The sequence below is a fragment of the Etheostoma spectabile genome, chromosome 14 (genome assembly GCF_008692095.1).
Source record: "Etheostoma spectabile isolate EspeVRDwgs_2016 chromosome 14, UIUC_Espe_1.0, whole genome shotgun sequence".
NCBI classification, from domain to species: Eukaryota; Metazoa; Chordata; class Actinopteri; order Perciformes; family Percidae; genus Etheostoma; species Etheostoma spectabile.
In genome coordinates this window covers 4,460,753-4,481,881 of record NC_045746.1, presented here as the reverse complement: position 1 = coordinate 4,481,881, position 21,129 = coordinate 4,460,753, and the positions used below count along the sequence as shown (strand labels likewise).

At 38.5% G+C, this 21,129-nt stretch overlaps 1 protein-coding gene and 1 long non-coding RNA gene across 5 annotated transcripts in view; one reads left to right on the top strand and one right to left on the bottom strand.

Annotated features, from left to right (window-relative positions):
* The window catches only part of LOC116701308 (uncharacterized), a 6,346-nt gene extending 2,297 nt beyond the window's left edge, over window positions 1-4,049 (bottom strand). Inside the window, exons 1-2 of the long non-coding RNA XR_004334892.1 lie at window positions 4,036-4,049; window positions 2,925-2,926 (exon numbers count right to left, since the gene is read on the bottom strand). This is a non-coding gene — a long non-coding RNA (uncharacterized LOC116701308). The remainder of the gene's footprint in view (window positions 1-2,924; window positions 2,927-4,035) is intronic.
* calcr (calcitonin receptor) overlaps window positions 1-21,114 on the top strand; it is a 56,621-nt gene extending 35,507 nt beyond the window's left edge. The window contains exons 5-22 of one of the 4 annotated variants that reach the window (XM_032534931.1): window positions 3,884-3,972; window positions 4,070-4,229; window positions 4,355-4,465; window positions 4,587-4,699; window positions 5,354-5,426; window positions 5,547-5,657; window positions 5,849-5,949; window positions 6,208-6,373; window positions 6,458-6,568; window positions 6,781-6,893; window positions 8,155-8,246; window positions 10,687-10,813; window positions 14,463-14,616; window positions 15,506-15,566; window positions 15,743-15,809; window positions 15,986-16,204; window positions 16,689-16,730; window positions 19,685-21,114. In XM_032534931.1, coding sequence (XP_032390822.1) covers window positions 3,884-3,972; window positions 4,070-4,229; window positions 4,355-4,465; window positions 4,587-4,699; window positions 5,354-5,426; window positions 5,547-5,657; window positions 5,849-5,949; window positions 6,208-6,373; window positions 6,458-6,568; window positions 6,781-6,893; window positions 8,155-8,246; window positions 10,687-10,813; window positions 14,463-14,616; window positions 15,506-15,566; window positions 15,743-15,809; window positions 15,986-16,204; window positions 16,689-16,730; window positions 19,685-19,906 — 2,132 coding nt within the window. In that variant the 3' untranslated portion in view covers window positions 19,907-21,114. Of the gene's footprint in view, window positions 1-3,883; window positions 3,973-4,069; window positions 4,230-4,354; window positions 4,466-4,586; window positions 4,700-5,353; window positions 5,427-5,546; window positions 5,658-5,848; window positions 5,962-6,207; window positions 6,374-6,457; window positions 6,569-6,780; window positions 6,894-8,154; window positions 8,247-10,686; window positions 10,814-14,462; window positions 14,617-15,505; window positions 15,567-15,742; window positions 15,810-15,985; window positions 16,205-16,688; window positions 16,731-19,684 lie in introns of all 4 variants that reach the window. The other 3 variants (XM_032534930.1, XM_032534933.1, XM_032534934.1) reach the window with 3 other exon arrangements.
* Window positions 21,115-21,129: the final 15 nt, after the last annotated feature.

The window sequence follows — 21,129 nt, the reverse complement described above, 5'->3', positions numbered from 1 at the left end:
CAGTTTTAACCATTAGCAGAGAATTTTGTTTAATATCAGAGCACAACACTACTTCAGCCCGAAAGTGGATCAGCTGCCGGGTGTCCACCTGCGTCCCTGTTCGATACAGGGCGGTATACATAAAGCATGTATCAATGTCTCCATAGCAATCAGAATCAGAATCAGAATCAGAATCAGCTTTATTCGCCAGGTATGAGGACACATACGAGGAATTTGTCTTTGGAGCTTTGTTATTCACACTGTGCTTACACATACATATCAACCAAAACAGAAATAAACACACTAATATATACACAATATATACATACTCTAAACAGAAACAGAAACAATATAGAGGCATGAGTGCAATGAAGAGATCAATACAATTATTTAAATGTGCGTAGTGCAAGGGTACTGGGATAAAATAGTATTATGTTATTATATTACAATATGAACAGTATGAACTGTTCATATGTTCATACTGTTCATACTGTTCATATGGATGTGTAAGCACAGTGTGAGTAACAATGCTCCAAAGACAAATTCCTCGTATGTGTCCTCATACCTGGCGAATAAAGCTGATTCTGATTCTGATTCTGATTCTGATTGCTATGGAGACATTGATACATGCTTTATGTATACCGCCCTGTATCGAACAGGGACGCAGGTGGACACCCGGCAGCTGATCCACTTTCGGGCTGAAAATTAGCAGAAGTTTCTTAAATCATGTGTTCATGTTGTAGCCATTCATTAGTGTATTGGTATTGTATTATCGTAATCATTTGTAATTAATTCCTGTTCATGCACTTGTATTTTGTTGTCGGTTATGATACAGGACACTAACGAAAGAAATGTGAGGGAAGGGTTGCTGGCCAACAGGAATCAGACTGGTCTGGAATATTAGAATAACTAGTTTATTATTTGTTTGTGTCTTTTTTTAGTTTTACACATTTTTTTTGCCTTTTTATGTGTGTGACATGTAAGTTATGGTTCTAATAGGAAGTGGTTCTGTAATATATATTTGATGTAATGTTTTTTCCTGTTATGTTTACAGGATGTGTGTACAGGACTGTGTAGAGCACAAAAGACGGTCGTAATTTTAAATCTGTTTGAAAAATTCTTAAAGTAGCTCAGTTCTTAGCACAAGTATATAGTCACTGCAGACTCTAACCAAGGTTCTATTCCCATTCGACTTTTTTTCAACATACTATACTACAGTATTGTATAGTTTCCAATAGGCGCGTCTGTGCTGTGTCCTATCTAGGGGAGGAGGTATGTAGGGGAACAGCCAGAGATTTTCTGCACAGACAGGGTTTCTTTCACCAGGGAATTAGAGCAAATGGTAGAGTGCTTATTTAGCATGCAGGATGTAGAGGGATTGTTTCCCGCCCACTCATGACGTCTTTAGAATCATTTTGTTCTCATTTTTATTACTTTTTCAACATAATATAGGTCTACTATGACTTTTGTCAACCTATAAAATTACTTTTTTGCGACATACAATACTATGACTTTAATCACTTTTTTAAACATACTGTATAGTTTCCACTGGGTGCATCTGCGCTGCGTTCTATGTAGGGGAAGAGGACCAAAATGCAGATACAGACAGGCAGAAGAGTTCTTAGTGAGGATTTATTCAACAGAATACAAGGAGAAATTTTTGCAATTATACAACGGAGATGTATTCTTTGCGGCTAGCCTGGTCCAGAGCAGGCTAACAGCCAGGCTTATATTAATCCTCATGTGTTAAATCAGCTGCCGCTCTGATACGAAATAAACGTGTTTAAGTTATTCCATTGTCTTCTGCATGTGTTCTGCTTTATTTTTATTAACATGCATTATTTATCACTGTTGTTGTCATGAGTTTGATTTAAACCCCTACTATTGCAGTTGTTTAAATGGTTAGAAATGGTTGCACTGGCACCCAGATATGATCACAGCATGTATTGAAGTCACTTACTTCTTTTTCTAGTTTTTGTCCCTTTGTGATTATCCTGTATGAACATTAATTGCACAAAGATATTTAGAATTAGCTTATAGAGATTTGTGCACATGGTTGTAAAACATGTTCACGCGTTGTGAATAAGGGTTTGAAATTAATCCTATACTCCTTAGGGTACATTTCCAGAGGAACATGTATTCCCTCTGCTTACTTTTAAGGCAAAGTAGGCTAAATAATAATACATTTTATTTATATTGTGCTTTACATGGTAGGCTATTCAAAGACACTTTGCAGTAAAATCAGCATATTTATCACATAAAAACAGAAACATGAAACTAGCATATTTAAAGCAATTAAAACACAGTGTAGCCTTCAACTTTGTAAAAAAAATGTGTTGTGACTAGTAGGCTAAGTAGATATTTTTACATCCTTACACATTCAGTTGGTCCGCTACAGTCTGTTGGGCTTTTTCTCTCCATTTGATAACAGCCGTATTTCCCTTTCTGCATATTGCATGCTTCACCTCCTTGTTACTTTCCATTAGAAGCTGCGGCTCATTGGGTGAAACATATGCCACATGCGTCTTCTCCATTTCTGCATCAGTAAATGTGTGATCGATACCGTGGTCTATTTAAGAAAGCCGTGAACATGCAACCGATATGGATAGATATGGATATCTTTATTCTACTTTCGTAGGCCCCAGGAAACAAAAACCGAAACCATAACATACAATGGTGTTAATTAAAACTGATTGCAAATGTACACATTCATTCATCACAAACATTACCCCTCAGCTGCACTTTGTGCGCTAAAGCTAAATGAAGATTGTGAATATGGTTTACATAACACCTGCAACATCTCCATGTTACCAAGTTGACAGTAGCATTTTATTCAAAGCACTGATGTGGCTTGCATAGCTGCTAGCATGGCTGTGGTCTCTTAGCATTATAGCATCTGTGTGCTACAATGGATAAAGACTTACCCAACAGTAAGTGCAGAGGACAGCTAGTATAAGTGACTCATAAACTGGATACAATTTTATTATTAGCCTATAACATATTCTTGTATAGCAATCAGATAATAAATGAAAACAGATATGTATTTATATTGAAATTGACTGTAAACACACTTAATGTTCAGATTGCGATATACTACAGAATGAGCAGTTTTTACATTGTGAGGAATGCATGGCTCAATAATATCTAGTTGAAGGAATCCAGAGTCAAGGTATGTCTGATTTAGGAGATGCAAAATGATGGAAAGAGGGGGGGAGGGAATGAGGGGAGGAAAAGGACAGAGAGAAGGCTAAAAGGTATAGAGAGAAGACAAGAAGATACTAAATGAGGGCTTACAAAAACTGTCAGAGTCTGTTAGATTAACGGGGAGAGAGAATATGAATGAGAAGAAAAAAGAGAGGAGGCTCATAAAGGATCTTACCAAAATACCTGTGACATTAAGAGTCCCCCTATGGCTACTTGTTTGAAAGCTGATGCTGTTGATATGAGGCTTCAGGGGATATGTACATTTGGAAGTGGATGCTGAACTGTTGATGAGCTGTCAAAGAAGACTAGGCAGTTGGGCTACGGTTGTTGTTGTTGTCAGGACCAATGTACTGTTACAAAAAAGTTTATGTGGTTTTAAGCCTGACATCTGAGAATCTTGCAGAAAATTACTCCAAAGAGGGGATTTTCTATTTGACATAACGTTCAATCATGCTTGCCGAGTTAAATTAATCACAGTTGTTCTGTAATGCCAAAATTGAGTGTCCAATTTATGTGTTTGGATGATAATGAAAAACAAACGATAGAGAAACGGACACAGAGATTCTCTGCTTTAACCTCAAACAAAAGCAATAATGTGCCTACAAGTAATTTGATATATGGATCTTCAGGGAAATTATTGATGAATTATTCTGTTGTCAAGCTGCTGTAAAGTAATTACTTGTTTTTTTTTTCTTAACAGAAAAAGTGACAAAATATTGTGAAGAATTGGGTAACTGGGTCCAGGCAGGGTCAACCACTTGTCAACGGGCTTCGAAGAACAAGTTAGAGGTATTTGGTTATTGGCTTTTTATCCTGTAAGTAATGGAAGAACATGGCTCAGTTGCTCTGTACACTCATTTCATGGTGAATTACCTTTTTTTGTCAGAAGGGAGTTCCCCATTTTTTAAGGGATGCTGCTGGAGAGCCGACCACAGAGGCCACAGGGGTTAACCCAGAAAAAAGAAGCGTTGTGGAAAAACTGATCCTCAAGAATGAAAGGAAATGCTCAGAGAAAATGAAGCAAGATCCACCTTATAACAAATCAGGTAGCAGACTTGTGTGACTGGTCTAACTAATTTTATTATGTATCAGCCTGATTTATGAGAGTTCACGTTGGAGAAACTTATGAACAAGGGGCCTGTGACATTTCTCTGTTTGTTGACTGCTTCAGGGCTGCACTGCAGTCGTAACTGGGATGGTTGGTTGTGCTGGGACGACACTCCAGTGGGAACCTACGCCTCCCAAAACTGCCCCAATTATTTTGGCGACTTTGACCCCACACGTGAGCAGAGAGACTCAGGGTGTTGCTGTCAACCTCACATGATGAATTCACTTTCAATCTGGCTCTGTTGACTGTAGTTTAGGATCCTAGAATTAATCACATAATTTTTTTTGTTTCTCAGAAAAAGTAACTAAGTACTGTGGAGAGGATGGTCAGTGGTTTCACCACCCAGAGTCCGATATGATTTGGACCAACTATACACTCTGCACAACCACCCATGAGAAGAGACTGAGGGTAAAGTGTTGTTGATTAAATGAACTATCCATTGTGTATTAATTGTACAGGTTATGCATGCAGGTTTAATACTACTGGGTCTTCTTGCACGTTTAAGACATGTGCCCCCTCTGCAATTATTGTGTAATAGGTATATAGTTTCCAAGACTCAGAACATGTGTAGCATATGGATCTCAGTGGTATAGCAGTATAAAGGTAATTCAAAGGTTTGTACTCAAATGTACATTTTACACAGATATATTACTAGGCACAAAATAAGAGCTGTACATTTTGATCCATTTTCACAGTACAAAGCCATTTTAATATAGAAAAGTACATCCATTTGGTCTGAACTGAAGTTGCAGTTACTTAGGTGAGTTGCATAAGGTAGCACACTTATTGAAAAAATAAAATAAAAATACTATTTCTCTGCTGGAAAGACTAGTTGTAATCACTCATCCCTACTGAGATTTTATTAAATTACATTAAGACTGCAGCACTCATCTATACAGTTCTTGCAGTTTAATTTCCCCACATTGTTTGACCCGCCGCTCTAGCTAAAAGGGATTATTGTTGATCCAGAATTGAGTTTTGACTAATTCTCAATTTGTCTGTACAATATTGTGTAATGTCAAAACATCTGTTGTCTGTTTGTTTATTTTTATTTTTTTACAGAAACTGAAAATGCTTGAGAATGAGTACCAATGCCTCCTGAAACTAAGTCGAGACCCACCTTTTAACAAATCAGGTACTGATACAGTCGACCGAAGCTCACTGTTTAACTCTGTTTGAGAGGCTTCATGATGGAACCACCATGAGGCCTCTGAACATTTGTCTTCTTGTTTTTTTGGCTTTGTTGACGCTGCAGGGCTGTATTGTAGTCGGACCTGGGATGGCTACCTGTGCTGGGACGACACTCCAGCCGGAACCTTTGCCTCCCAGAACTGCCCAGATTATCTTTTTGACTTTGATCCCACAGGTGAGCAGTGTGCCTCAAAAAGTTAGCCGTTTTTGAGTTCTGCTGATATCTTGTTAATTTGACCTTATTGTGCTGTAGAAGATGGACTATAAAGTTCCTGTGAGGATTTCATTATTTAATCTAATGGGACCAAAGTTTATGGGAGTGAAAATTTGGATAATACGCAACATACAGTATATTGTTCTTTGTAGAAAAGGCAACTAAGTATTGTGGAGAAGATGGACAGTGGTTTCACCATCCAGAGAGCAATAGAACTTGGACCAATTATACACTCTGTGCTGTCAACACTAAGGTGAGGTTGAAGGTAATGTATCCAGATATACTTTAATAGCAAAAGCATTAAATAGGTATTGTACAGATTATACATAGACATTCTTGGTAAATAAGATTACAATTTCTTAAACTGTGTCTTGTTTTTCCCATAACCTTACTGCTCTTAGCTAACTCCTCATTAATTATTACTCTATGTGTGTGTGTGTGTGTGTGTGTGTGTGTGTGTGTGTGTGTGTGTGTGTGTGTGTGTGTTTGTGTGTGTGTTACTAAAATAAAGGCAGCCTCCCATCTCTCAGAGGACACAGAGGTAGAGTTTGCTGATGAGACCACAGTCAGCCCCCTGGTTAACCCAGAAGAACAGGAAATTGTGAGAAAGAAAATCCTTGACAGCCAGTACAAATGCTTTGAGAAAATAAATCGAGATGCACCCTATAACAAATCAGGTAGAGATATTATCAAATATGACTCATCGTGGCTACTTCTCCTCTCCGGATGTTTAACTCTCTGCTGCTATGTTGGTGTTGCAGGGCTGCACTGCAGTCGGAACTGGGATGGCTGGCTGTGCTGGGATGACACTCCAGCGGGAACATACACCTCTCAAAATTGCCCCAATTATTTTGTTGACTTTGACCCGACAGGTGAGCTGCAAGAATCTATAGTGTTGCTCCTTTAAAGGTCTACTGATGCATGAAGAATTCACCTCTCACTCTGTTTTTCAAGAACTATAAAATACGAATTGCTCTATGAAGAAGAACATACCAAGGCTAACAGAACAAGAATACATTGACACAACTGTATGAATTTGAAGACATTTGGAGAAGATGCATTTATTACTCAATTGTTACTTCAGAAAAGGCCACTAAGTACTGTGGGGAGGACGGGCAGTGGTTTCGCCACCCGGATACCAACAGGACTTGGTCCAACTACACACTCTGCAACGAAAACACTAAGGCAAAGTTGAAGGTAACTTATTTAAGATACAGTAGCCTGCTATCCTAAATCTACTACATAGTGGTCACTGTGTGATGGGTCAGCATAATCTTTTAATTTTGCATGGAGTCCTCTGGTATTTGGAGTGTGGGCAGATAGCAGAAAATGTGGAAATTGGAAGTATGCAGTCTGATGTAGTTGCCAATAAATATTGTAGCAGACACCAATATTAACAGCCGTTTTATTTCCAAAAGACATTACTCTCCTATACTGAGCTCCACATAAATATTTAGAGATGGAAAGTAACATGCAAGTCCTCTGTCCCTCAGGCTACTGTATACAGGCTATCATAAAACACAGGCCTACCCTCGTGTTGACACCATCGCATATTAACAACCTTCTTATCACCAACAGCTCCTTTGAGCCATTTTTGCGAGTTAAAATTTTCTGGCTTTCTTTATTCAAAAATTTCCGATTTTATACTGATGATTGGCATACTGTAAAAAAATATTCTCACCAAACGAATGTCCAAGGAAATTCTAAAAACAAGAACAACAACAACTCTGCTGTCTGATCTGGAAAAGAGAAAATGACCAATTGTAAATAACAGCAGCTTGTAAACAAAACAACTGCATGAAACTCTGTCTTGTCTCCATCCAGGAAGTGTAGTACACAGCTGGCCTGGCAAAACTGGGAAAAAGACCCAAAGACTGCCGACATTCATAACCAGAGATCAGCTGGTCCATCTCTTACCACAGAAACCTCATTTTTGCTGACTCAGACTACCAGCTTCAGCAAACCTCTTAAAACAAACAACCACAGCAGTCTGATCCCATAGGGAAAAAAAGGCAAAATAAATGTTCCACTATTCTCTAATCTGATAAGAATGAGTTGCTTGAATACTGATTCTGATAAGACTCAGTTTACTTAATACTTTCTTTCACAAGCATGGACCACACGTCAAATGAGAAGTGAAAACATTGGTGTAGTTTTATCCTTCACAATCTCTTTTTAGGGTCACCAACCGCAGATTGTCATTGTTTATTTAACGTGTCCCTATTGAGAGTTGTGCCCACCTTAAATGTAAAATATACCATTGATGCCACCTTATTTAGTGCCAATTGTCACCTGTTAAATTTTGTGCAAAAATGCAAACTATTTGTGCATTTAGGGGCCTTGATTTGGGAGATCCTATAGGCACAAAATGTTTGAAGAAAACATGTGACACCTCAAAGACCATATCTAAGTAGTAATGCTACACATGTTTTCTCTATCTTGTTTTTTTGTTTTACAGTCAGCGTACATCCTGTTTTACATGGCCATTGTGGGTCACGCTTTATCCATAGCCTCCCTGCTCATCTCTCTGGCCATCTTCTTCTACTTCAGGTATTAAATTCAATGGGAATTCAGCTGCAACTGCAGTTACTGGTTTGATGATGCACATTGCAATGCATTTAGTGAATAATCAGGATGGTTACACCAAAATGAAAGCTTAAACAGTTTGTCGTAATTCTGGGATGATTAATTGCTAATAGCTTTGCCCTTAAAGGCTTAATCATGTTACTGTTATAAGTGGATCTAAAAGGCCAACAGATGGTGTTGGGCATCATGGGCAGAACTTGGTCTCAATCTTATTAACAGTCAGTGAAATCTCCATTCTGCCTTTGTCGGCACCAGCAGAGGGAATTTTACGATTTTAAGCACTTGCCCTATAGACACAACATTTTTCAGTGTTAATGAATCTAGATGTCACATTTCATAGACATGAAACACATTGTTTTATTTACTCGTAGAACTGCTCCAGAGTAATTAACACAATCTAAATTATTATTTTTAAATAGCACAGTGTTAAATTAAAACTGAAGATGGTAATCGGAACATTATTACTATCTTAGATGCAGTCGCAAATGAATGCAAATTATTGACCTGAAATAGTTCTGCTGCTTCACTGAGTGTAATTTATACACAGTTTAACTGGCGTTAATTTCATGCCAACTTGGTTTCCTTGTGCTGCACACTTATTTCATGGATATTTAGGATTCAAAACTGAGAACTGTGATGTCCGTTTAATGCGCCAGTCTTTTGCAATTATTAGAAATGTGCACCTGAGTGCATTGCTCGTTAAGGTTGTTCATCCCAATGAAATACTTAATCCCAGAGGGAAAAAGTGCACATATAAATGAGATGCTCCTGCTGGAATTCAACTTTATGAGATAAAAACAAAGTGGATGAAAGAAAGGGAGGTATAATGTTCAGTTAATCTATGTGAAATTTGGAAGTGATGAAGCCTGAGAAAAAGTAAGCAGTCTACACTTGTTAAAACTTTCTAGATTATCTCTAGGAAGGAAGTGAATTAATCAGAATTATTTTTAATGATGCAGTAAGGTTCATATTTCGACAGATATATGCGGAGATAAATAAATATGGAGCTTAGAGGGAAATTAACTTTATGTTCTGTAACAATATTTGGAAAAGTTTCTTTGTTGGCCCTGGTGTTCATGATTGTTGCAGTTGTAAAATTTGACATGTTGAAGGGTGTTGACCTCCTAAAAGCAGCTGTTATCCAAAACAGATCTTGTATGAGACTCTCAGTTTGCTGCAAAAGTTTTATACACACTCGTAAATCTAGCGGCCGAGCTTAGGGCAGGTGCATTGTTGGAAAACTCCATGACACGCTGTGAGTCAAAGTCAGCTACAAAGAAACTCAATGGGACATCAGCAGTTCATCAACATCAGAGTACCAACAAATTAAAGTCTGAATAAAGTAACTCTTTTCTTTTTACCTGTTACTTACCCTATTTATAGCCAAAACACTTTAAATATTGGAGGCTCATTGTTGTATTATAAGATCCAGATGTGAAGCTTACAGTGGTATGTGATGGTGTACAGCTGCACTACTCTTTAATTTACAACAGATAAAAAATACTCCAGCTTGCCATGGAAAAATAGACGTGGTTAAACGGTCAGCCCCGAAGATGTTAGGACCTGTGGCTGTCCGAACGACTCTGCCATAAGGATTCAGCCTGTGTTTTGACATCCCCTTTTAGATTAAAAGAAAAACCCTTTTATATAAACATCCAGCAACTCTTGCATTTCCTTTTATGTCTGGTTCTAAAGCAGGACTGTTTTTCTGTAGGAGATAACTAAGACCTCTGAATAAGTGCAGTTTTATATGATGTTTTGTCCTGGCTTGAGTAAATGTAGTGCTATTCCTGTTTTACATGAAACTCTGGGGTTTTCATGGCTTAACAATGATAAAATCATCCACAAGCAATAGAAAGATATAACTTCTTTTTTATGGGAGGCTAAATTCTGCAAAATATATTTGGTTCAAGGTTTCCTTCAGCTTCAAATACTCTGTGAGCTGTATTACATTTGATGGCTGCCCTAAAATTAAAACATTATTTAACCATTACCAAACAATAAAACTACTGGATATTAATGACTTGTCTATTTTTACTCTGCCTGTCAAGCATTTCATTATGCCATTAATTCGGAGTGATCAGCGAAGGTAATGAGGACCACCCTTGGGAGTCATTATGCATTATTTAACAGTGTTTCTAGCATGTACAGAGCACTTAGAGGCAATCGATCTCAATGATCCCAGGGTTTTTTACCAACCGAATTCTGAGATGAAAAATCCCAGTTATTTGGAATTTTACTGACTGTAGCAACATCTGTCCTGTTTACTTCAACAGTTGTAGCACGTTTTTTGTCTACTTTAATGTCATGTTTTTGTGTCAGAAAACGTTGGATTCCCAATTTTTAGATGGTATTTTTTAATTATAAGTCCATGGCATTGACTCTGACATCTCTCTTCACACAGGAGTCTGAGCTGTCAAAGGATCACCCTGCACAAGAACCTCTTCTGCTCCTATGTACTCAATTCAGCCCTCACCATCATCTCCCTCGTAGCAGTTGTCAATAATCCTGAAGTGGTGGGAAGAAACCCAGTAAGTTCAGCCTCTGTCAAATAATTTACCAGCAGGGCTACCACTAATTTTAATGTTAGCACTGCCATGCATCCACAGTAGGGATGGACACTATAACACCACATATCTGTCACAGTATGTTAGACTAGATAAATGGTAACATGCTTGATATTTCAATGATAACAGTTATTAACTATGTTTACTGCGTTCACCAACTTAGTTCAGCATGTTATCATGCTAACATTGGGTCATAAGCACATACCACAAATAATGTTTTATCTTATTTTATCTATGCAACAGCTGAGGCTGATGGGTCTTGGCATTTTGCTTGTATAGAGTGCTGCAGGAATGAGTCCATCCTTTTGCATGTAGTTGGCAATGCATTCACAATTTATGCTAAACCAGCAGAAAATGCAGGGAAGAATTTCAATGAACTTTTTAAAATTAATTTGCTTATGCAAGGCCAGGCAATGCGAGGAAGCTAATTTAAAATGGAGTTGCTCTATATTTTAAATATTTACCCATTTGTACAACAGACTTTTGAGTACATCCTAAATAATCTCACTGTGCCATATTGTTACACAGACAGTTTTTGCTCTCTTCCACATACCTTTGTCAAGAGTTTTGGAACCACCCTGAATGCATTATGGGAATTCTTTCAAACCTTGAGGTCTGCTTTGGTAGAGATGATAAATCTGTCTCGTAGGAATGCCTCACTATCAGGCAACATAAATTAAATTCATGGGCTACTTTACAAGAACCACTGCTTTTGGAAATGAGAACGAGAATAAAATAAGAAAACCTGTTTACTTGATACTTTTTGTTACTTAAAAGTAGTTATTGCAGTGTTTCCAACTCCAAAAATTGATAATATCTTTCCATTTAGGATCAAATTAAATACATTCATGCACGTAAAAAAACGAGTGAAAACTGTCAGAATATTGTCTATTTACTAGACTAGAGGATCAAAGTGCCATATAGAAACAACAGATAGGATTATAGAAGTTGGCTCTTAGTGCATACACTGGAAATCCAGAGTTCTCACGAGAGCACAATTTGAATTTGCTCAGCGAGTTTCTCTGGCTTCGAGTGTTGCTGCTCATTAACTATACCCTTGTAGGCGAGCTGCACCAATCACATCGGTGTATCTGATAAAGGCGGGCCAGAGGTGAGCTAAACAGATGACGACAGATTAATCTAACAGTTATCTCCGCTGGTAGCTAAACTAAGTATGGGGCTCTGGATACGTCACCCCGTGTGTTGTTGTGATTGGTCGTAATCTTATCCAATTGCGTGCAGTTAGATTTTCAAATGCACGCTTGGTGCCGCCCCTCGAGATCGGCAACTTTCATTACTCGATGCCAGACCCTTAATCTTTCAGAGTTTTTCTGGATTTCCAGGCTACACAGTGCAAACAATCCCGTTAGATCTCAGCCAGCTTTCAGCTGGAGCATCTGTAGTACGACAATGTACAAGAAACAACCAGAAGACCGCTGAGACTTCAGCTGGGTTTGGGTTTGACTCTGCATCCTCCTGCTGCTTCTTTTTTGGGCATTCACCAAGTCTGGCTCATGCAGTCTTTATTCACATCCAACGTATCCAAGATGATTTACTCTACACACAAATAACATTCAATTTCCAACTAAACATTGCATGTCCTTCTTTATGCTTGCAATACCACCTTGTATGACCTATATCAAATTTTAATTGCCACTCTCATTAATTTAAAGCTTGTTCTAAACTATCTTGATCACTTCAAGATAAAAACGTGTTAACTAACATGCTTTTTATTCTAAAAAAACCAAGTACTTAAAGTCATTGCTTTCCCACATATAGTGTATATGGAGAGAATAAATGGAAGTCATTTTCATAAAAATACATTTTAGAAAAAAATATTCATAAGGCTTTTTGATTTGTAGTTCTGCATTTATGAAGAATGCATGCAACTCCTTGAGGTCCCTTTGACCTCAACCTGTGCGTGTAATGGTTCTCTTGTCTTGTGTCTGTCTGTGTGTGTGTCTGTTTATGTATGTGGTTGTGTCTGTTTCTGCATGTGTTGTTTTGTCTCCCATCCTCCCAGCTTTCCTCTCTGTTTTTTGGCTCTGGGACGGATGAAAATGATCGCAAAAAAAAAAAGAATGCATGCAGCCAGAGGATACCGGTAATTCAAAGATGCTGGCATTGCTACTAACTGCTGCTCTCAAAGGTCTTCTTAGCTCAAAACACACAACAGTCATTCACTTTTAAACTTTTAGCCATATGTCTCTCCCTCACTTTCCTACATTTCCCTTTCCACTTGAAGAATCTCCACTATAACAGACATGGGCTTGTATGCAGAGACTTAGGTCACTCCCTTGTCACTAATTCACAACTTTTTTGCGTTGCAGCTATCTACGGTTTGTCTAAAGTTACTTACCTAAAATGTTCTGGTTTACAAATCAAGCTGCAATACATCATGTAAATGTTTCTAATGTTTTCAGCCTCCTCCTTGGTTTGACATAAACTTTGGGTATTTACTCCCCCGCACTGCTGGCAGGCTAAACCAGACTCTATCAACACAGAATTAAAATGTTAGAGAGTAGAGTAGAGTTAAAAAGAATTAAATTAAAGAGCTTGCATTCTCTAATCTCCACCACAATCCACCTTTCCTAAATCACCAGTCTGACTTCGGCAGCTTTAAATTCCAAAATGTTTCCCAACCAACATGCGTGAATCCCAACTCTATGGTGTCTGTGATTTCTTGTTCTGTTCTACAATGGAAAGTAACAGATTTGACAAAAAAACTTTTTGACAAGTAATAATGAGGAGACGTTTTGAAAGCGAGCCGTTGCACACAAAAGAACATTTCTTCACATTGATGGTGATGGCATCATGCCTGGCTGCTTCCTGGACGTAATTCAAGTTTGGGGAAGCCATCTGAAATTAGACGAGCAAGCAACAGACAACAATTGAGCAACAGAACATATTTCCTTAAAACATCTCCTAAGAAATGAAACCAAGTTTCAAAATTCCTAGAGGTACACATTACCAATGTAAAATGTACTGACTATATACTTTGAAAGAAAAGTTAATTTCAAGACAGAATTTAGGACTTTTTAAATAGTCATCATTCAAATCAGGTCCATTGGAGCCACTGTTGGAGACAATGTGTAGCAGTCGTGCACCTTATGGTGTGTGCATCCATGAGCATCTTGGTAATTATAACATTAGTAGACTGTGGAAGGAAATGACTGACATCATAATTTGTCATCAAAGTAATCTCTTTCAAGAAATTATAACAAAGATTCAATCAAAAGAACAGAAGACTTAATGATGAGATAAGCTTTCATGTCGTGCTGTGATGGTTGCATTTGTAAACAAATTGCATTGTGCTGTATAAGATACTAATAGTGTTGCAGAACATTGTGTTTTTCACTTCCTTGTGCAAAGTGAGACAAACACAATCAAATCTTCCACATCCATTTAAGCCAACTACCAAAGGGGGTAAACGAGTACAAATCCTCTCCTTCTGCAGCAGATAATACTGGCTAATAATTTTGTGCCATGAGTGCAGAAATGATGTCAGGAGCGTTTGAATTAAATTAACTTATGTTAAAGGTCTCTTTTATAGAGAAAGTCAAAAAACAGACAAAACAAATAACAAATATTACTGTTTTGGCTGTCTTTGCAGGTTGGCTGTAAGGTGTTGCACTTCTTCCACATGTACATGCTGGGCTGCAATTATTTCTGGATGCTGTGTGAAGGTATCTACCTGCACACACTCATCGTAGTGGCTGTGTTTGCAGAGGAGCAGCATCTGCACTGGTACTACCTCCTGGGCTGGGGTAAGTCTGTCTGCAGTAGACCAAAACACTATTTGCTGTGTGTGTGTGTGTGTGTGTGTGTGTGTGTGTGTGTGTGTGTGTGTGTGTGTGTGTGTGTGTGTGTGTGTGTGTGTGGTGTGTTGTGTGTGTGTGTGTGTGTGTGTGTGTGTGTGTGTGTGTGTGTGTGTGTGTGTGTGTGTGGTGAACCATATTTTTTTTCACCGGATCAACTCACTGAAAAAACAATTCAGAGCCTGAGAACGTTTTACCATTTAACGTAAGACTAAAACGACTTAAAACTAAAACAAGACAGAACACACTCTAGAAGCCCAATTACTGAAATCCACCTGATCCCAGTACTGTATTTCAACATGCTGACATCTTATGGGCCTCATGTCGCTCAGTGATCAGTCCATCAAACAAGTACGATGGAACTAAATGGATCATTAAAATTGGACAATAACCTTGATGGTGTGTGTGTGTGTGTGTGTGTGTGTGTGTGTGTGTGTGTGTGTGTGTGTGTGTGTGTGTGTGTGTGTGTGTCATGTTCATGCGTTTATATCCAAATGAAAAGTAAAAACCTATCCTAAGCCCAGCCTCTAGCGGGTTTTTTAATAGACATGAAGCCAAATGTGACAGGATTGTTATGGGAAATGAACAATGTGGTGGTGGTGTTTTTTCAGGTTGGAACAATATTAATACAAAAGAAATGTTAATCCACTGTGTTTCAGCCTTTCCAAGAATATGTACAGTAATATTTGTGAGGGAATTATTTATTATAAGAGGAAATCTAAGACCAGAAAAACAACTGACCAAGCTAAGCATAGTTTTAACTGCTGCATAAATGACAAATGAATTTGCCTAAATTCACTCAAGACCTCATATGGCCGCCATCTTTTTCCCATCCAAGGTTTTCCTCTAGTGCCTGCTTCCATCCACGCCGTGGCAAGGAAAAAGTATTTTGATGACAAGTGAGTAACGTTCCAGAAACTACTGCAAATAAACAGGAGATGTTTACATACGTGCTTGTCTGTGTGTGGCAGACAACGAGAGCGTGCAAATCCACACACATGCATGTTTTTGTATGTGTGTGCATGTGTATTTTGGGCAGCAGACTGCACTGACTGATATGTTATTTCTTCTGTAGCTGTTGGATGAGTGTGGAAACCCATCTGCTCTACGCGGTCCATGGTCCAATAGTGGCAGCGCTTCTTGTAAGTCTGCGAATCCACCATTCTAGCACAATACAAGAGAAATCCATGGATCTCAGAGTGAAAAATACGATAATTGGTTTGTTGTTTCGGTTGTAGTTTTATTTTGCAAAACATTAGAGTTTAGAAAAAATGGCTATGAAATTAGTTTTTATCCATATATTTTTTACTTTCTCCAGGTGAACCTCTTCTTTTTACTAAATATTATAAGAGTGCTGGTGACCAAGTTGAGAGACACACACCGGGCAGAGTCCAACATGTACATGAAGGCAGTGAGAGCCACCCTGATCCTGGTGCCCCTGCTGGGAATACAGTTTGTCATTATTCCCTGGAGGCCAGAGAACCCCTTAGCTGGGGAGGTGTACGAGTACATCATGCACATACTAATGCACTACCAGGTAGGTACTGAGCTGACAGCAAGGTGCTGCATTAATCAGAATTTCTATTAAAGAACCAGGTAGACGCTCAGTTTAAAGATTGAAAAAAAGAAGGTTTTTAAAAAACCTGCTGCTTCTTTTCCCTTGCCTGGCGAGGTATTTTGCACATCTGGGAGCCACCCAATCAGTAATAAAAGAAAAGAAAAATATTAGCATCAGTATGCAAGCAAAAAATGATCCTGAACGCAGCCCACACTTGTCAGTGCCCTTGGGTCAGGCTTGAAATATAGACGTTTGGCTTGCTTGAAAGTTTCCACCCATAAAATCCTTGTTTTCTGCCTCGTTGTTGTGATTGATTAATGGGATTCACTGCTGAATTACATTTTAAAGAACCAGTTAGCCACTCCAATAACCTTATCTAATTACCAGTTACACACTTCTTTTTACTACTTTTGTAAAAAAGAAATACAATGTTAATCATTTTTTACTTGTTTTGCTTTTTAAGGGACTACTGGTGGCAACAATATTCTGCTTCTTCAACGGAGAGGTAAGCACTCTTCAGTTACGTATATTAGCAGTTTGGCTTTTCTACGATGTATTGGTGCTGATGCACAATGTTTTGTAAAGTTATAAGAAGAGTTCAACATTTACGTAATTGTGCCCTTTTTTGCTTTAGGAATATTTTTCTGGAAAAGTTCAATTTTTTGTGCCATGTGTGACAAAATATCATTTTGGACGATTTTAACCTTTCATGAATGTCAACCTGCACATATTACTCAGGGAGCTGTTCAGCCAGGGAGCAATGAAACCGCTCATTGCTTATGACATTAAATAGGAGACATCAGATTCCATCAGGCAAAACATTTTCAAATTTTGTTTTTCCAGGTCAGATCTCTGGCATTCTACATTTTTGCCTGATAGCATGTCAAGAAGTGACCCAAACACAGACTCAAAGTTGGGTTTTGCCATTGAATACTTGAATAAAAGTTCACAGAGATGCTACATCTGTCATCAGTCCAATTGTAACAGGTGATAAATCATTGTACTGCTTGTCTCTTCCGAGACCAATCCATTGTTGCTGCAGTAAAAGCTGAAGGGTCATGTCAGGTGAAGAGTAAGACAAGTTTATAAATGACTTTGTAGTTTCCAAGCCAAGCTGGAAATTTACTTTCCTTTCAAATTCTCCTGTCAGCCTTTTTCAAGTCTGTCTGCAGCTGTCTAACTGCGAGCATCCTTTACATGGTTCTGTTGATTCAAAGTGTTGTCCAGACCTTTCGGGTCCACAGATGCTTTCAAACTGAAGTTCTCTGCAAAGCATCAATAATATGTGCTGTAGGATTAAATGCACGCACTTATATCGAGTCTTCGAGGTGGTGTGAATACCACAGACAGATCAGGCAATGACAGACAACTATTTCTGTGTGTTTAAAACTAATATGCTGTTAAAAATAACAAATGGAATTCTTTAATATCCATACAGACAATGATTGCTCTGAGGAATTTTTTTGCATGAGAAGAAAACAGGGCAGAGATGCATAAATTGACAGTGCAACAGATTTAAACTCGGCATGAGATGTCTGGAACAGAAGAACTAGCAATCTACTGTGGAGTTCAGCATTGAAAATAGGTCATGTATTAGATCATACATGAGCAGCCAGAACACAACAGCGTCTTAAACAATGTAAAGAATGTGTAGAGCATGTGTATAAAAGACGAGTCTACTTTTAGAGTGATTGGGGTCAATTAATGACAACTATCGCGAGGGAATGAGAAGGTTTGCTTGCTTTACCCACATAATGACCAGTTCAGCGCCCTTAATCAGGACACAGGTTTCTGGGGCCAGTTTCAATTCTGGTCTTTGATTTCAAAGCCAAACTGCACAGACCTCCCTTGTTGGTTCAATGGCCCCATTGTGATGTCAGGTCAGTGAGACAAACAGCTTTCAAGCTGTTTTTGTGACGAGACGTTCTATTTGAGAGCTGTACTGTAAGCTCAGGCTGCTCTTTTGTCTCATTATAACAATTACTGTCATGATTCACATCATTAGGTCATTAATATACCCGCGGGGTTTAGAGTTAAGTGATACAGAATAAAATGATTTTTTTCTGTTTTGACAAACTCCAAGTTTACACCATCAATTCTTCAATCAATCAACCAGTATGGACTTAGTGCTGAATTGACTATTTTGATAATCAGTTAATCAGGAAAGGGAAAATGTCAAATATTCCCTGGTCGCAGCATCTCAAATGTGCAGATTTGCTGCTTTTCTTCATTTAATACTTTGTCATTTTATAACATTGTATTGACTGAACAAATTAAATAACGCATAAATCCTAAAGCCCCACATCCACCTATACTAGCTTCTACTGTAGGCAGGGCCGGATTAACTCGCTAAGGGGTCCCTGGGGCAAAAATGAACTACGGGCCCTAATTGACAGCTGCAGGTTTAGAGCACCCATTTAGAGCACCCCATTTAAATAATGTTGCTTGTTGCCAATTTCTATCTAAAAAAAATGAATTGTTTCACTGTTCAGAAACTAAGGCGTGTCAGATTGATTGGACAAAGGAAGGACAACTATGATAAATTACAATATTGTAATTTTAGGCATTTCTTTAGTTATTGAATGCTCAGCAGGAAGCCATGAGGAGTAGCTTTCCTTTTGATCAACTTTATTGGCAATGTACGTGAACTTAGGGAGGCAGAGTAAAATTTGGAACATTGAGTTCTCTCAGGCATTTATGTGTTGTTGCTATCCTGAAGTTCACTAAATTTAGGATATAAAATAGTAGAATTAGATTAGTTTGTCTAATTTTTATATTTAAAAAAAAGAAAGATGATGCACATTTGGAGGATTAATTTGCAGAAAATAATACATATTTAAATATTAAATATTATCTTGATACATTTGGCTGAGGGTAAGGGACTTAATACACCCTATAAGCAGTTCTAGATGTCGAATGTAGGGGAGAATTTATAATGAGATGTCTTTCTTCCATTTTATAACGTGATGATCTGGCCACGTGCACAACTTGGCCACATTCCCAGAAATGTGACTTTGGTGTTTACAACTCCTAAATGGCATCTGTTAACGTGATTGAAATCGGAGGGATCCACACATGCTGCAGCAATTGTGCTTGCACCAGTTAAGATCACCGTTGGTTGGATTAATATTGTCACAAGACGGTGTTTATATGGGCTCTGCTGTACTCACATTGCACTGTAACCAGGCTTTAATTAGCATGTAAATTTGGATGTCTGGTGGAATCATTTTGTGCTCATAGTAGATCATAGAAGAAAAACAGAAAACAGGTGGAGAAATGTTTGCAGCATTTTCAATTGAGATGTGGTCTTATGGAGTATGCAAAGACAAAAGTAAAGCTACACAGTTGTATGAGAGTTGTGAAACTACCAAGGACAATTTGTCCTAAAAAAACACTGTCAAAGATGCAGACCATGATAGTGAACCATCTCCTTGACCCGTGCTTGTGTGTGTCATCCAGGTGCAGGCAGCTCTAAAGAGACAGTGGATGCAGTATAAAACCCAGTGGGGTCAGAGACGAAAGGACCACTGCTCAATGCGCTCCACGTCCTACACGGCCACCTCCATCACCGAGGTACCCGCCTTCATGTACCACCATGACTGTAACAGCGAACACTTGAACGGGCGCAATACGGAGGACTCTGAACTGGTGGCGTTAAAATCAGGAGAGACGTATGCTTGAACAGCCGAAGAAATGTACAGTAGAAGGGAAATCCGGGTCGCCCGCAATATCTCAGTGATTAAAGCTCAGAGGATGATGCCCAAGACAATGATACGGGTCTGGAAAAAAAGAGCTTATTGCAATGGAAATGGATTAGCTGCAAGGCTGACACTTCATTTTACTTTACATTGCTGTTGCGGCTGCTTTCTAAGAACTTTGATGTCAAGAACTTGTGGCATGAGACAAGAGCTGCTTTTGACATGTGTCACTTCTTAAAGCTGCTAATACTGCGGAGCTTGTGCTGGTGTAGAGACAAAAATAACTGTGATGAAGGTTTGGGGCGGTGTTTCCTGTTAGAGACGATGGTGCTGAATGTAACAGTGATGGCGATATTGGTTCTGATTGACGTGAGGTACAGGTGAGTTGTGTTAATGGTGTCATGATAATGATGATGAAGTAGAAGAACCAATCCTTCCTAACCTCACCTATACCAAAGGGTACTGTATGTTGGGCACAGCCATGAAGGGGTGTACCAGATCTAGCTGAGAACAGATGTGGTACCCTAAAGCTAAAGACACACACACACACACACACACACACACCAACAAACTTCACAAACCTGATCCTATGTGCCATGACAGAGGTCATCGATCAAAAAGCCCTCTGAGTTTGAAGCTCTGGAATTGTGTACATAATGTATGTTTATTTTGAAAAAAAAAAGTGTTTAAATGTTTTTAAAGGATTTTATTTTTGTTTTCTATTAATATTTTATTCTTGCCAATTCTTAAGTACGTGCTAAGTGTGTGTCCTGTGATGCTGCACTCCCAACTGCGTTGTTGTTTTTTGCAGTTGCTGTGTTTGTGCCAATGCCGAACATCACAGGGCTAAGAAGCAAAAAGTAAGCTAAATGCACAAAACAAATTCTATAAATTAAAAAAAACTTTATTTTGAGGTTGACCAGCCACAAGAGCTGTTTCCCATCATATGAGATAATTATGTTCTCAGCTGTGCCAATGATTCTGACAGACAAGCAGTTTATCTGTGTGGTCTGATTTTACTCCCAATCATCCATTGTCATGCTTACGATGCCTTTGATCTATCGCCTGTTTTTTCAAAGTGGTAGTCCGTCCTCCGTGCATATTTATTCATGAATATTGTATCAGTTTGTATGAATGAACATCCAGGGCAAAGAAAAGGCTTGCTAAAAATAAAATGAGAGATAACATCCATATTTTATGCACAGA